General features: G+C 43.0%; 1 protein-coding gene across 1 annotated transcript in view; it reads left to right on the top strand.

The window, feature by feature from the left end:
• Nucleotides 1-16,953, top strand: part of ANKDD1B (ankyrin repeat and death domain containing 1B) — a 516,198-nt gene that overhangs the window by 153,725 nt on the left and 345,520 nt on the right. The window contains exon 5 of the mRNA XM_069223721.1: nt 7,496-7,600. Within this exon, the coding sequence (XP_069079822.1) occupies nt 7,496-7,600 (105 nt within the window). The remainder of the gene's footprint in view (nt 1-7,495; nt 7,601-16,953) is intronic.

Raw genomic sequence — 16,953 nt, 5'->3', positions numbered from 1 at the left:
GTAGCATGGGCCATTGCGGGTTCCAGACACGGGACACAGCAGCACACGCAGTGGAGTTATTGATCTGTTGAGTCAAGTGAAGTGGGACAGAGAAAATGGCGGTCACGCCCTGTTTGATTCCTGTGCTCCATGGCCCTCCATGTTAACCAATGAGGAGTTGCACAGTGGTGCAGACCGCCTTCCGCCATGATGCCAAACGCCAGTGGAGTGAGGTCACGTCCACCTGTCCCTGCATACAGGACAGGTGGTTGTCAATTCCTAATGCTGGTACTCATGGCAGACAATTTAATGTGTGTACCAATGGTACACATCAAGACAATTTCAGTCCGCTACATAGTTTGGCTCGCTTGTAGACTCTGGCACTCAAATGAGATCTCATACCAGTTCACTGCTGGCAGAAGAGTAGTTGACAGGACATTTATAATGGGATGATACTAATCACGACACATGACTCCGACTACATCTGTGAGACACAATGGCCAATGAAAAGTATTGGTATATTTGAGGAAGTCTGTTTGCATGTAGAGGGCACCAGTCCACTTTACAATCTTGTTGGTGTAGTCGGATGTGACTGCTCTGTGTACTGTGATATTGTGTGTCCATCCTTCCTGTAGTCACACACATCTCATGTTTGGTTTACCTAGATACCTACCACTGGGGAGGAGGAGGAGGCAAGCACCCGTGTACTGACCCCTAGTGGACTTGGCTACACTGGAGGAACGGCACATCATTATGACCTATCGTCTGGACAGGGCCACAATTACTGAGCTGTGTCAACAATTGGAGCCAGATCTGATTCCTGCTATCCGTAGCACTACAGCAATACTCCCTGCTGTACAGGCACTGTCAGTGCTCCACTTCCTGGGAAGTGGTTTCTTCCAGGTGACTGTGGCCTTTGCTGCAGGAATGTCACAGCCAATGTTTTCAACTGTGCTTGAAAGAGTTTTGGCTGCCTTGCTAAAACACATCTGCAGCTACATCTCATTCCCCCAGAGTGAAGATTTGCCCACTGTGAAGGCTGGATTCTACCCCATGGGACACATACCACATGTGATTGGAGCCACTGACGGTACCCATATTGCCTTGGTCCCTCCCAGGACAAATGAGCAGGTCTACAGGAATAGGAAGAGTTACCACTCTATAAATGTCCAGATGGTGTGCCTTGTTGATCAATACATCTCCCACGTCACTGCCAAGTTTCCTGGATCTGTGCATGATGCCTATGTGTTTTATGGAATGGCAGCGTTCCACAGGTGATGGCATGACTACAAAGACAGAGAGTGTGGTTCATAGGTGAGCTTGATTCTTCACTCAATGTATGTCACTGTATGCCACCTGAAGTTGTACTCTGTGCCATTGTACATGAGTAATGTATGTCCCTCACTACTTCCAGGTGACTCTGGCTACCCAAACCTGTCCTGGCTGTTGACACCAGTGAGGAATCCGAGGACAGGGGCAGAAAATTGGTACAGTGAAGCACTTGGGGGTACCAGGAGGGTTATTGAATGTACATTTGGGCTACTGAAAGCCAGGTTCCAGTGCCTCCATGTAACTGGTGGATCCCTACTTTACACCACTAAGAAGGTATGCCAGATAGTGGTGGCTTGCTGCATGCTGCACAATTTGGCCCTCAGATGCCATGTGCCCTTCCTGCAGGAGGGGGGGAGACAATGCACCTTTGACAGCAGAGGACACTGAAGACAGTGATGAGGATGAGGAGTAGGAGGATTTGGACAACAGGACTCATCTGATACAGCAGTACTTCCACTGACACTCAGGTAAGACTGTACTTCTGTTCCTACCTCCATTACAGTTAAGTGTTGTGTGGCTGCTGTGTTGTGCCAAGCACAAATGTGTGCATTATGTGACCTAACACTGTTCCATCTGTAGTCAGTCGTGCCAGTGATATGGTGACTGTGAACAGGCTTATTCTGCCTAAGCAATGTGTCAGTAGTTTCGCTTTCCCAGATACATGCACACTGCAAACTATGTCCTCCTCTCATGCAGTACTTAGCATATGTTACTAGGAATGTCACGTGACTTACAATGGTCTTCCACAACTGCTCTTTGACTTCAATGTCCCTGACAGTGTGGCCCAGACTAGGTGGTGCAGAGGAGGGATTGGCATGCTGACAACATGGCATTACTACTACTGTGGCATTTTATGTGAGGGCCTAAATGGGTTGTATCTCCTCACTTATGGTGTTTGGAGGCATTGCTGTGCAAATTACTGAGTAGAAGTGACCAGCTGAATGTAGGCTGTTATGTTACAGGGACTCATGTTGCTCTACTACCTTTACTTATATATTGACTGTCACTTATGCTTTCCTTTTTTGCAGATGTTGGTGTGGTCGCAACTGTGTACTGATGTGAGGACTACCACCTGCTTACACACATTTGTTGGATGGATTCACACATTACAGGACATTTGCACAGGATAATGCCGGTCAAGACATTGCGTATTGTTGTATGATAAAGCACATACACTTCAGTTGTGTTCAAGGGTGTTTATTGAAATGACAAAAAGGAAGGGATAGTGCAATAGAGTGGGGTGATGGTGGACAAAACCTTCAGTGTAGTGGCCCAGTTGGTTTGTAGGACAGGTCCAGTATCCATGGGGCCATAGGCAAAGGAGCAATGGCAGTCTAAAGTGAACAAGGTGTCTCAGTGGCACACGAGGAACACATTCAGGAGGGGCTCATTTCCTGGTGGTGGTTTTGGTCTTGGCAACAGTCTCTGGTCTCTATCTGGGTCGCAGGGAACATTTGTGGAGTGGTTCACTTTCTGCAAGGAGAGGGGTGCTGATGGCCTTTCAGTGATGTGGCAGGTCCTCCTGTCCACTAGCTGCAACATATGTTGTTGTGCTCTATACTCACACATCGTGTTGGCCATGTCACCCAGCACTCCTGCAATGAAAGCCATGTTGGCATTTAAGCCCTGCAACTGCTGCATGATCTCCTGGTGGTGTACCCCCTGCAGCCACTGGTTCTCCTGCAAGATGGTAATCACCTGGCCCATCCTGTCCTGGGATTGTTGGTAGGCCCCCAGGACATGTATGAGTGCCTCCGATGCAGTCGGATCCCTGGGCAGGGCCTCCCCCTGGCGCACAGCTAACCTCCCACTGGCCCTGGCACCTTGTGCTTCTGTCCCCTGAATGGTGTGCCCACTCCTACTAACACCAGGACCTTCATCATCTTGCCTGTGTGGTGTCTACTCAGATCCCTGTACAGGTGGGCATACAATTGATCGACGTCCTGGGGATAGAGGTTTGGGGACGTTGGGAGGCTGCTGTGGTGTTGGAGTCAGATGGGGGACCCTGTGGTAGACTGGGCGTGGGATGTGGAATTCGACTGACCAGTGGTCCCAGATGGGCCAGGGAGATCATCCAGATCGGGACATCTAGAGTTGCCGTCATCACTGAGGGCATCTTCTGGTGGAGGACTGGGTTGCTGTGGCACATGGTCGCCGCTGACATTGGCTGGGGCACCTGTGGACATGTATGAGATTTGTTACAGTAATTGTCTGTCATTTATTCACCATTTCTGGCTTTCCCTATGGGTTTGGTGTTGTCCTCCCACCTTTGGTTAGTGTATTATGGTGGATTGTGGGATTGGTAGTGCTACATGCTGCCCATGCATTACTGTTGTGTGTGCATGCAGAAGTGGGAGAGGTGTGCTTGCAGTAGTAGGGCATGCAGGGCTACACAATTGAAGTGGTTATGGGGGTGGTTCACTGTTTGGGATGGAGTGGGGTGAAGGGAGTCAGGGTGAGGGGGTGACATGCCATGCAGGTATCGGTGGTCGTAGAGAAGTAATGGTGTCTTACCAGTGTCCAGCCCTCCAGTGACTCCTGTGAGGCCCTCAGTATGCAGGATTGCCAGGACTTGCTCCTCTCATGCTCTCAAATGTGGGGGTGGGGGTCCACCGCCAGTCTTCATGTTGGCAGCTTGGTGTCTCAAGGCCACCGCATGCACCTTCCCCCCTAGGTCTTTCCACCGCTTCCGAATGTTGTTCCTTGTGTGTGTATAGGTTCCCACGAAGTTCACCCTGTTCACGAGAGCGGTGTTCCGTTCCCTTTCTACTTATTACTGGAGGATACCGGCACTGGATCTGTGAAAAGCAGTGAAGCTTGTCAGGCACCTAAGCACTGCATGTGGGTGGTGAGAGGTGTGACTTTTGATGTGCCAGCTTTTATGGGAACTCGTTGTCAGGCAGTGGGCATTACAGTCAGAGTTGCATATATGTGGAGGGTCATGGAGTTTAATATTGCTGCTCATGACATTAACAAGGGCAGCCATTTTGAATCAGGCTATAATGTCAGTATGTGATGCAGTGGCCATTTTGGCTGCTGGTGCGGAAACGGTGATCAGCACACCATGTCTATTCATTTGGGATAAAATTAAGCGCATTGCGGCGATTTACTTCACTGTGATATGCTCACCTTTAAATTCTTTACCACAGCACAACATTGGCGTAAAATTTAGTGTATTGTGGCAATTTACTCCACAGTGATATGCACACCTTTAAATTCTATACCACAGCATAACAAGTCAATTTGATTTGAGTGGATAACTTCTTCACGTTGATCCGCTCACCTTTAATTCATTATTGTGCACTTGCAATGGTCATAATATGTTGTAATCAAAAGGCAATTTTATGAAATTTGTTTGTACTGCATAGTGGATCGTTGGTGATCCACTCACCATTTTATTATTGTTGACTGCATAAAACCAGCTAGTCTATCAGTGTTGGTTGAACTAATATACACATATGGATACTACAGTAATTCTTATGACTTGTGCAAGCAGGTCATGGTGATTCGAACATCTTTTTGGCATTACAAATAGTGTAATGTTATTGTTGGAGCGTCGTTTTGATACAACCTCCACCATTCTTTTTGTCTGAACCTGGGGAACCACCTATTGAGTGAGAATTGCTGGTGGACTTATTTGAGGCATACGTGGAAGTCTTGGAGGAGGAATGTTCACTACAATGGTATTTAGCCTTGTTGAAACATAGACTAGGGTGGTTGGTCTAGAGAATTTAAACATTTGCCAGCACTAGAAAATCCAGGAGATATTGATGTGTACTAAGTTGCTAAAAAACAATTACATGAACGCTATGGAAGGAAAATACATGTAGTGTTGGAAAGTATTACATTTTATTCCAGGGTTCAACAGGAAGACAAATCTATTGATTGGTTTGTAGCGTCGCTTAGAGGTCTAGCTGTTACGTGCAAGTTTGAAAATATGTCAAATGACTAGGTTTTTATAGACCAACTACGCATGAAGACAAAAAAAAATACAGGAGTTATGGTTGTGTGGTGAATTTAATTTGAAAACTGTTTTAAAAGCAGCTAGGAGCATTGAAGTATCTGAAAAGTGTAGTGAGACTGTAAGGAAGGAATCCAACATCAGGAAAGCAGAATTGGTTAATGCCATCAGTTAATTACATCAGTGAAAGGAAGTAAAGAGAAGGAAAAGAGAATGGATGCAAAGAAAACTAGTACAAAATTGTGCTATAGGTGTGGATTAAGTGAACACTTGGCTAACTCCAAAATGCGTTCTGCTATAGGAAAAATTTGTAGTTTGTGAAAAAAAAATAGGTACTTTTAGCAGAATTTGCAAAGGACTAAAGAAAAAAGTAAACTATATATGAGACGGTGAGGTTGGGGAGGTGGAAGGAATTATACGAAGTGTAGTATTAAGTGTACAGGAGGAAGGAACATGTTGTGTTAAGGTATGACTGTGAAATTGCCAATGTGTAAACTAAATGACGATGGGTGTATGGTAATTGTTATGGCAGACTCAGGCTATTGGTATAACATCATGAGTAAAGTTATGTTTGATACGTTATGGCCAGGCAGGGAAGGCAGTATGTCCGGGAAGGTATACAGGTCACAAAATACCTATGGTGGGTTTGCATATGTATACATTGAATTTAGCTACAAGAAATGTTATAGGAAATTGTATGTTGCTGAAAAAGGTGAATTTATATTGGGATGGATTCACATTAATGAGCTAGGAATTAAATTAGACCCTAGTAGGAATACTCAAATTTATGCAGTGCAAAAATTAAGGGGAGAAGAAGCAGAGTATGAAGATCTTAAGGAGAAATTTCTTGATGTGTCCTTGGAAAAACTGAAGGCGTTTAAACACAAAATTACACTGCAAGAAAACATGAGTCCAGTGAGACAGAAATTGCGTAATGTGCCAATGAACTATAGATCCAAACTTAAGGACATGTTGAAGGAATTAGGTGAAGAGGACATAATTGAACTGGAGCTCAGATTGAATGACACCCATTGTGATATCATATATACTGTAAGGCTAATGGAGAGTTACGTTTATTTATAGATATAAGATGTTTGAATGAAGCTATCTGAGTGTACACCTTTCCATTACCCAATTTACAGGAATTGTTATCATCTGTGAGTCATGCAATTGTTTTTTCAACAATTGATTTGCCCAGTGCGTATCACCAGATTGAACTGGAGGAGGATTTGAAGCATTTTACTTCCTTCATAACTACTGAAGTGGCTTTACAATACAAGAGAATGCCTTTGGGGTTCGCTTGTGCGTCAGCCGTGATTCAAATGGAAATGACAAAATTGTTGGCCAATGTAAATGGGGCAAGAGTATTTCAAGGCAATATCTTAGTATTTGGAAAGGATAAGGTTACGCATGATTTAATTTTGAATCAAGTGTTGTCGATTTTGAGTGATACGGGTTTAGCAGGTAAGAGTGGAAAGTGTACTGGTCCCAGGATGCTTGTTTCTGGTTCAGGGAGGACCTGGCCTGGCATTTCCCATCCATCATCTGTTGTTTTTGCACGTTTTTAACTGCAACATTTGATCAAAGCTCACAATAGATTGGGCACGTGCTATTATTATCTAATTCGTGGAAGTTTACAAATGAACTACAGTGCTATGAACTTGTGTTGAATATAGAGCGTTATACCACTCATCAGTCCTAAGTTAAATCTACACATGTAGAGTTACTGCTAGTAAACTTGTTACACTTTGAGTAACTTTACTGCGTTGAGCTATTCAGAAAATCTAAGTGTAAAATTATTTGAAAGTGTAGAATAAATTTACAAGTGTGAGATACTACAGCCAAAAAAAGAGCAGGAGTAAGTTAAGCAACACTAGTCTTCCTTAGTAGTCTTATCAGTGTTGTTTGTGACTACTCCTTTATTATTTTAAAACTATTAAATTAATGTCATTTTTATGAAGTGTAAAAATAAAAAAGTCCCTCCTAAAATAAGACAAATTAATGTTACATATTTTTTCATTTAAAAACATTATTAAAATATGTTAAAATAAACTAAAAGCTATGTTATTTTTCGATATTTTTTAAACATTAAGTTATAATTATTTTTTAATTATTACTATAATTTATTTGAATTTAACATTATTTGCTACAGAGTTTATTTTAAGTCCCTACCTCCATTATTTTATATGAGCAGATCTCATTTTTGTATGTGTTTCTCCTTAGGATGGAATGAACGCCTTACACTTTGCAGCACAGAACAAAAATGATGCCATCATGCGGTATCTTGTTAAAGATCTGCAACTGCAACATTTAAACACTCTGGATAAGGTAAGCCTTCAAACCCATTAAATGTAAAGGCATGTTTAACAAATGAGTACACTGTTCTGTTCGTCCCCAAAAGTGTAGATGAAGTCTCTTAGATATGAGAGAGCTTTAGTTTCCACTAAGAGCTAATACATCTACTAACTGCTGTTGAATGAAGCATTTGCAACTTTTCATCCTTTCATTGCATAATGCAATTTCATAGAAGTGCCTTGAATGAAGCTCTTAAAAACGACCGCTGGTCCATTTTAAATATTCCATGCAATTTTCCTAATGCACTCGATAACGCTACCTTGCACAAATGAAAATGCATATTGCAGGTATTTACCTTGGGGCTCGCTCTACTATACATATATCATTGTGGGGTCAAACCAGTGTATCTAGCAGACAGCGGAGCTTTGTTTTGTGTGAAATCTCAGCTTCTGCCTGTAAAGCATATAGGCCCTCATTACAACTTCGGCGGTCTTCTCAGAAGACCGCCGAGGCAGCGGGCGCAAGAATACTGCTAGTGCTGGCGGTATTTCTGGCTCCCTAATTCGACTTTTCCGCTGGCCCAGCGGAAAAGTCACATCAACATTGCTTCCGGCTCGTAATAGAGCCGGCGGCAATGCTGATGTGCAGCGGTGCAGTAGCACCCATCGCGCATTTCACTGGCCGAATTTCGGGCAGTGAAATGCGCGATGGGGCTATGCCTGGGGGCCCCTGCACTGCCCATGCCAAGTGCATGGGCAGTGCAGGGGCCCCCAGGGTCACCCCAAGTCCCCCTTACCGCCAGCCTTTCCATGGCAGTGTTTACCGCAGTGGCCAGGCTGGCGGTCGGGGACTCATAATCCCCAGGGCAGTGGTGCTTGCACCGCTGCCCTGGGGATTATGACCGTCAGGCAAAAGCCTGGCGGTATAGTGGAGGGGCCGGCGGTATGGCCGTGGCTATTGCGCCACGGTCATAATAGTTGGCGGAACACGACCAGTCTGTTGGCGGGGTTACTACCAGCTTACCGCTGGCCGCCAAGGTCGTAATGAGGCCCATAATGTATCTAGCAATTATTATTAAATGCCTTTTTAGAGACAATCTACAACAGAACATATGCAGAATATTGGTAGCAAATATCACAGTTGTGACAATATAAAAATCTAAGAATTTAAACATACTAAGGCCCTCATTCTGACCTTGGCGGGCGGCGGAGGCCGCCCGCCAAAGTCCCGCCGTCAGGTTACCGTTCCGCGGTCGAAAGACCGCGGCGGTAATTCTGACTTTCCCGCTGGGCTGGCGGGCGGTCGCCCTGACCGCCCGCCAGCCCAGCGGGAAAGAGGCTTCCACGATGAAGCCGGCTCGGAATCGAGCCGGCGGAGTGGAAGCTGTGCGACGGGTGCAGTTGCACCCGTCGCGTATTTCACTGTCTGCGCAGCAGACAGTGAAATACATTTAGGGGCCCTCTTACGGGGGCCCCTGCAATGCCCATGCCAGTGGCATGGGCACTGCAGGGGCCCCCAGGGGCCCCGCGACCCCCCCCTACCGCCATCCGGATCCCGGCGGTCGGACCGCCGGGATCTGGATGGCGGTAGGGGGGGTCGGAATCCCCTCGGCGGCGCAGCAAGCTGCGCCGCCTTGGAGGATTCAATGGGGCGGCGGTACACTGGCGGGAGCCCGCCAGTGTTGCCGGTCCGACCGCGGCTTTACCGCCGCGGTCGGAATCCCCATTGGAGCACTGCCGGCCTGTCGGCGGTGCTCCCGCGGTCCTCCGCCCTGGCGGTCTTTGACCGCCAGGGTCAGAATGACCGCCTAAATGTCAATAACATGGTATTGCTTTTTTTCCTTTCTTACTGAGTCTCTGTTATGAAGAATTAGCAGCTAACAGGGCTGCCAGTCTGAGAGGTGGAATACAGTAAGCACACACCTGTTTGCCAAGGGTGTGCTGCCTGTAGCCCAGGCAGCCCAGAGTGGCAGGATGGCTGTATTATCGGTGTGCCTGTTTTTCGAGACATAACGCCCTGTTAAAAATACTGCTCTTATCACTTTTAGAAAGACCATGTGGTCCTATTTGTAGTATTGCTACAGGAGGACGATGAGACGGCGTCTTTGTGATATTGATGTATTGTTGGAAATAAATTCACAGGAATCGTTACAATCCTGTATACCTGTACAACACTAGGCTTATAAACAACACATTGGATAGATGAATGAAAAGCACACTACCATAATACAAAACAACATAAGCAAGGCAATGATAAATTGTTATAATGTAGTAAAAAAGCAGTCAAAGGCCAGAGTTGAAGAGTGAACACACATACACGATAATCCATATACACACAAGAGGAACCTTAGGTCCACTACAAGATCAGTTGGCATTCAACCATCTGGCCACCCAGTTGACACCAAAGTATTGGCAGGAGCCAGTCATTACACAGTGCATTTCCTTCAGGTGTGCCGCAGTCTCATGGAAACCAGCTGCCAGACAAATCACTCTTAAATTGCAAATTTGAAACAAACAACCTCTTTTCAACCATGCTTTTAAAAGGACCTGGATTCTCTGGCAGAGGAGGGAAGGTAAACACCTCTTTCTTCAAATTCTGGCTACACCCTTTTCCACAGTCTGTTTAAGTGTTACTCTACCTTGGCCTCTGGCTGACCTGCTGGAAACATCTTGATCCAGATTAGTGGAGCACGAAAGGATAGATATCCTTGCTCCAGTCATTGGCTTTGATTTAAGAGCTAAGCACATACACTTGTTTTTTCCCATGGCGTCTGCATGGAGGGGAAAATAAAAGGAGCAGCACACAGGAACATCGAGTGATAGGGAGACAGTAGCACTGACTATCATTATGAAGCACCGCATAATCTTAGAAGCTGAATACATAAAGGGCAGACCACAGCCCAAGGGTACCCTTCCTCTTCTGGATCCAAGCACTGCTCAAGCTCACAATTTGCAGTCATGTATATTCAGGAGGCTCAAAAGCCCCTCTGCCAAACGCAGTGAACCCAAAAACTACCAGCCAATCTCCCTGCTCCCATTCCCAGCAAAGGTACTGCAGAAGCATCTACTTAATGCCTCCCAGTCCGGCTTCAGCAGCAATCACAGCACCAAAACTGCTGTGATTACAGCCACCAACGACATCCAAACCCTCCTGGACTGAGGAGAAACAGCAGCTTCGATGCTTCTCGACCTCTCAGCAGCCTTCATCACTGTATCCCACCACATACTGATTGAAAGACTCCACTACATCAGAATCTAAGGGGACATGCTCAGATGACTCACCTCCTTCCTCCGGAAGAACCCAGAGGATCCACCTCCCACCTTTCACCTCCAAACCCAATGAGATCACCTGTTGTGTCCCCCAGGACTCATTGCTCAGCCCCAATGCTTTTCAATGCATATATGACCCCTCTAGCCACCATCATCAGATCCCACTGCCTCAACATAATTTCCTACGCAGATGACACCCAACTCATCCTCTCACTCACCGACGACCCCTCCACCACCAGAACCAATTTCCACAGATGCATGAAAAGAGTTGCTGGCTGGCTGAATAACAACTTCCTGCAGGTGAACACAGACAAGCAACACACAGAACGACTCCTGGTGGTCATCAGACCTAGGACCCACACCCACCTCCTCTGACAACGCAAGAACCCTCAGAATCATCATTGACAACAAGTTCATCATGAAATCACGATCAACGCTGTATCCTCTGCCTGCTTCCTCACTTTGCGCATGCTACGTAGGATCTTCAAGTCGCTACCCCTACACACGAGACGCACCTCAACACCAGCCGACTGGAGTACGGCAAAGCCCTCTACGTAGGAATCACTGCAAACCTCCTACCAAGACTTCAGACCATACAGAACGCCTCAGCCAGACTCATCCTTGGCCTTCCCTGATGAACCCACATCACTTCCGACCTCAGGCAACTCCACCGCCTCCCCATACAGAAGGGATGGCAAACCAAGCTACTGCCCCACACATACATGGCTCTACACAACCATGGACTTACGTAATTATCTACCACCTTAACTTCCACCAACTGTCGAGAAGACTATGCTCTGCCTCCATTTCACTTGCCCATACTACCCTAATCTACAGAAGCAAAAGTGGAGGACGCTTCTTCTCTGACATCGCAACAAAAAACGGATGATTAGCTGTGTTTTATAAATCCTGATTGATTGATTGATTGATGACAGACACATGGATTTACACTGTTAAAGCTGATAGGTTATGTCCCTACTAGACTGCAAGTGAATGGCCTGTACCCCATGACTATTATTCAGTGCCACCAACTGTTTATCTTTATCTCCTTGATGCCTGGTTGTGTGTATGGAGCCACCATTGTTAAAAGGAGTACCACTTTGGGCGAACCCTTATCACCCAGTAGAGCCTGTCAATCTGTTGGTGAGCAACAAATAAAGCTTGCAGAGCACATGTTAGTGGATTTATGATATGTCTCCTTGACAAGAAAACGTTCCAGGCTGGTAAAAATGAGAACATTAGTAGCAGCATATCTCATGGATGCTCTTTCTGGGCCATTTGAGCTCAAAGCGATGCAGAAATGAACCTTGACCATCATTTCTGTATTATGCCATTGCTTTTCATTCAACTCAGTCTCAGTCAAGCCTCAGTCTTCACGTGCTCTCAACTTCAGGTGCATTGCACTTCACCATGGCTTCCTGACCACCATTGTACCTTGATAAAAACATCATCACTGACCTTTATGTATTTGGTTCTCACATCTATTTTGATGTTATAATATTCTTTAAATGTAACTTGTTTTCACATTACTGTAAAGTTGCATAATATTTTGTCAAAAAGCTGAGTGAGTAGTTAGTGTTGAAATCTGTGTTCCACCCTTAAGTCAGATTGTTTTTAACTGCTGCTTGGCTAATTCATCCGTTATCCTCGTGAGACTGATTACATTTGTGCCTTCTAACTTGGTAGTTTTGCCATCTTTTATTTCAGTACAATAAAAAAGCAAAAGAGGTGCTAGTGTGTGTTTTTTAAGTTTGAAAATGCTTAAATCTAAGAGAAAATCATAGTGAACATATGTATAGATAATCAATATAACGACTGTAAACAGAACAATACTGTAGAATGTAATAAACAGCAGTAAGTGAAATATAATTATACAATGTATAGAGAAAAACATGCTAAATATATGTAACATGCTTCCGAAGAACTAGCATTCTAACTTTTGTGTTATGTGGGCTGGGGAAAATAAAAGAAAAGAAAAGAAGAGAAATGAGAGAAGAGAAAAGGGAAACAGAAAAGTAGGAAAGAGTGTGAAAATCATAAACAAGCCGTATTGAAGAAACAATATGCAGCTGACCATCAATACAATTGTAAAGCAATGGGTGATGAGTAAGTCTACCAATTAACCCACTTTATGATTGCCAATCCATATCTGGGGAGAACTGCCCAGGAAAATATGTAGGATGTCAAAGGAAAGAGTAATAGAACAAACAGTTGAAATCTTAGTCTAGTCTGCCAGCCAAAAAGGTTTTAATTGATGGACAATAAAAAAAATCTGCATGAGAGTAGGTGTTGCTGTTATCTATGTTGTTATTTGTGAAGGGAAGTAGGAGTTAAAAATAACCTGGTATAAAAATAATAAAAGGCGTGTGTAATACTAGCCTTGCAAGAAATGTGATGAATTTTAGACCAAATTATATTTGTAGTGTAAAGGAACAATTGAAATCAATTTCTCATTGTATTTCCACTTTAGATTTGGAGTGGGTGAGAGGTATATGTTCAAGATGTTTATATATTCAAGGAAACTTCACTGCAAGGGAAAATTAAAAATATTGTGAGGTGTGGTAGGAGTGGGATTGTGAGTATTTTTAAGAGTGGACACATACTGTAAAATCTTTGACTTCAACAAGTCATATTTGGGTGTACAGAAGGAGGTGAGACCGCACTTACACTGAAATTCAATCGAGAGAAGGAAAACAGTGCCTCACAATAATTGTTTAACTTGAACTGTATCTTTAGTAACCCAATCTATCCACATTAACCAGATTGATAATTTAATATTTTGTTGTACCAAATAGAGCAGTGGTTCCCAACCTGTGGTCCGGGGAACCCTGGGGGTCTGCAAAGCCTTCTCAGGGGGTCCGCGATTGCTTAGAAAATTAAAAAATATTAACAGATTAGGTCACAAGCTTTCAGTAATGACTCAGTGGAGGGTCCCCAGATTCCAATTATGATTCAGTGGGGGTCCGACAAAGTGGGGGTCCCCAGAAGTCAAAAGGTTGAGAACCACTGAAACAGAGGATTCCAAAAATGCCTGCAGAGGTGACAACGACCAGGTGAGAATAGGGTGTGCTAGTTTTATTAAAGTCTTAATAGTAGGCAATAAAAAATGTTTTAGAGGATGGGAAATATGAGCTGCAGTTGTAAAAGAAAAAGTTTAAGTTATTGAATCTTCCAGTTCGCACCAGACAGTAAAAGAAGTATCCTCATCCCTGCCCAAATGAGATAAGATTTGTTTAAAAATAAAATCAGAGTGATATTTCTAAAAGTCAGGAACATTTACCCCATGCAAGGCTTTATATTTGCATAATGTATGTAATGAAATGCGAGCTTTCTGCCCATTCCACAAAAATTTGCAGATCAAACTAATAATTGGTTTAAAAAACTTCGGAAGGAGCTTCACGTGGTGCATTGATAGTTAGAAGATGATGACAGGTAGCATCATCATTTTGATTGTGTCTAACCTGCCCCACCATGGTAAATATAAATATGACAAATTATCTGACATATTAAGGATGTTATCATGAGCATCAGCCAAGATAATCCAGATTGTTTCTGTGATAGAGGCAGAATATTTAATTCCTAAACATTTGATACATTTAGAATCCAGAATTTGCAAACATTTCTTTTAAACAATACTTATTAAAAAGCAGAACTTCTGACTTATCAATGTTCAAATTATAACTGGAAAGAGTGTAATAATTTGCTAATAACCTAAAGAAAACCGGAATAGAGGTTTGTGGGTCAAAGACATAAAGAACAACATCTGCATACACAATTAATTTAATTTATATTTCCTTATACTTGAAGCTGTGAAAGAAGGATGGCTGATGAAACGTCTCTAAAAAGGTTTGAACAGTAACGGTGACAGAAGACATCCCTGTTATGTGCCTCTAAGTAAGGGAAAATGTGAGAATTCGATTCCATTGACATAAATGGAGGTTTTTGGAGAAGCATATAATAGGCTGATGTATTTTAATATTCTCGGTCCAAAGATATGCCATTTTAAAGCTTGTTTCAAAAATCTCCAATCAACTCTGTGAAAAGCCTTTTCCACATCCAATATTATGTCACCTTCAGGGGTGGTACTTCTCGATGAAAAATGTATAATGTCCAAAAAAGCTCTAGAATTATCTGCCATATATCTGCCTTTCACAAAACCAGATTTTTTCGATTCCAATTAAAGTCATAATAAAACTGTTAATACGTAAAACCAGATTTCTATTTTTATTTTTACAATACGAGTTAATAAGGGACATGGACCTATAATTATTGCAAAGAGCTAAATCATTGTCTATGTTTGGAATCAATTAACGCTGGCTTTGTTAGTAGAAAGGAAAAAATGGAATAAAGATAATAAATGAGGTAAGAAAATATGTAAAAAAAAAAAAGTGAGTAGAATTCAACTGAAAAAACATCAGTACCAAGGGCTTTGGGCCTGATTACGACCTTGGTGGATGGGATACACTTTCACAAAGGTGACGGATATCCCGCCCGCTGTATTATAAGTTTCATTATAGCCTATGGAACTTGTAAAACTGCAGGTGTGATATCTGTTACATTTGTGACGGAGTATCCCGTCTGCCAAGGTTGTAATCAGGCCCTTTTTTTTAGGTAATTTGGCAACAGCCAAGGGCAGCTCCTCCGCTATGCCAGCAGCATGAAAGCAGTGTTAGGATTGGCCGCAGGGCAGACTAGGAGCCTGTGCCTGCAACTTTTGGCAGCCAGAGGAGCGGATCGGAATGGCGCGGCGAGAAAGGTACATAAAAAAAAATATATTATTTATTTTTTTCGTTCCCTCCCCGCGCTGCTCCTTTCCCTCCTGTGAGCCGCAACTGGTGACGGCTGCCTTTATTTCAGTGATGGAGATGTTATTATCTAAGGAAGAAAGATCAGATAGCTGAGCTTTGTGTTTTGGAATCGAGTCAAAGAGTGCATTTAATGCATCATCAGATGTGGAATGTTCTGGTGGGTATATAGTGTCTGGTAAAGATCTGTACAATATTTTAGGATTTCAGCATCTTTAAAATGCTTAGTTACATTTTTCTTTGTTAATGGTATCAGTTTTAAATTTGTGTTAACGGACTTTGAAATAATTGGCTAGCATTTTACAAGTTTTTGTGACCACCATAATATTTTGCATTTATTTTTTGCAGTACACCAGATGCTCCCTCGTCTGATCTTTTATTAAAATCTAACTTGGCCTGAACAAGACGTATTCATGTAGTGTCTCTGTTAGAAGTATAGTATTCCTTCTCAAGTTCAAAAGAGGCAAGAAAAAGTGAGGATTCCATAAGGGATTTTTTCTTTTTGGTTGCAAATAATCCATAATAAATCCTCTAGCTATTGCTTTAAAAACATCCTAAACTAAACAAAAAGAGGTATCTGGATTGATATTAGTATCCAAAAAAATCTTTGAGGCAATTTCAAATTGTTTAACAAAGATAGTGTCTCTTAATAAACTGTTATTGAAAAGCCATCTGTTGGACCAGGAAACGTCTGGTAACAGATTCAAGTCAGCTGTAGAAAGTGTGTGATCAGAAATTAGGATAGAGCCAATTTCAGCATTAATTAACAAGGAGAGTAAATCATGTGTCATAAAAATGTCTTTAATCCTTGATTTAGGATGGTGAACTGGAGAGTAAAAAATGTACTCCATAGAATCCGGATTGTAAGCCCTCCAAGCATCAATTAGCCCTTAGGCTGGATAGAATTTCTAAATGTTTTTTGTATTTTATTTTTGCTACATATTTGGCAGTAGAATTTTTGTCTCTAAAGGGATCCATAGATTGATTACAAGCCCCATCAACAATAAAATTAATGTTTTGACATGACGATAGCGTACTTTAAATTTGTTCCCAAAAATTAACATCTATATTAGTAGAACCATATGTATTAAAAATGGATATTGGAGTACTATCTTTAATAAGATGCAGCCATCTGTCATCCTCATCGCCCACCTCATTCTCAACAACCAGAGGGAGTGACCTCTGAAACAAAATAACAACACCGTTTTTATTTTGTTTAGCAGAGGAGCAAAGTGCATGTCCCGCCCAATTCTCTTTTCGAGTACTAAGGTCTTTATCTGGAAGGTGGGTTTCTTGTAAAAGGGCAATTAGA

This window comes from Pleurodeles waltl, chromosome 1_1, assembly GCF_031143425.1.
Source record: "Pleurodeles waltl isolate 20211129_DDA chromosome 1_1, aPleWal1.hap1.20221129, whole genome shotgun sequence".
NCBI classification, from domain to species: Eukaryota; Metazoa; Chordata; class Amphibia; order Caudata; family Salamandridae; genus Pleurodeles; species Pleurodeles waltl.
This window is presented reverse-complemented; position numbering and strand designations above follow the sequence as displayed.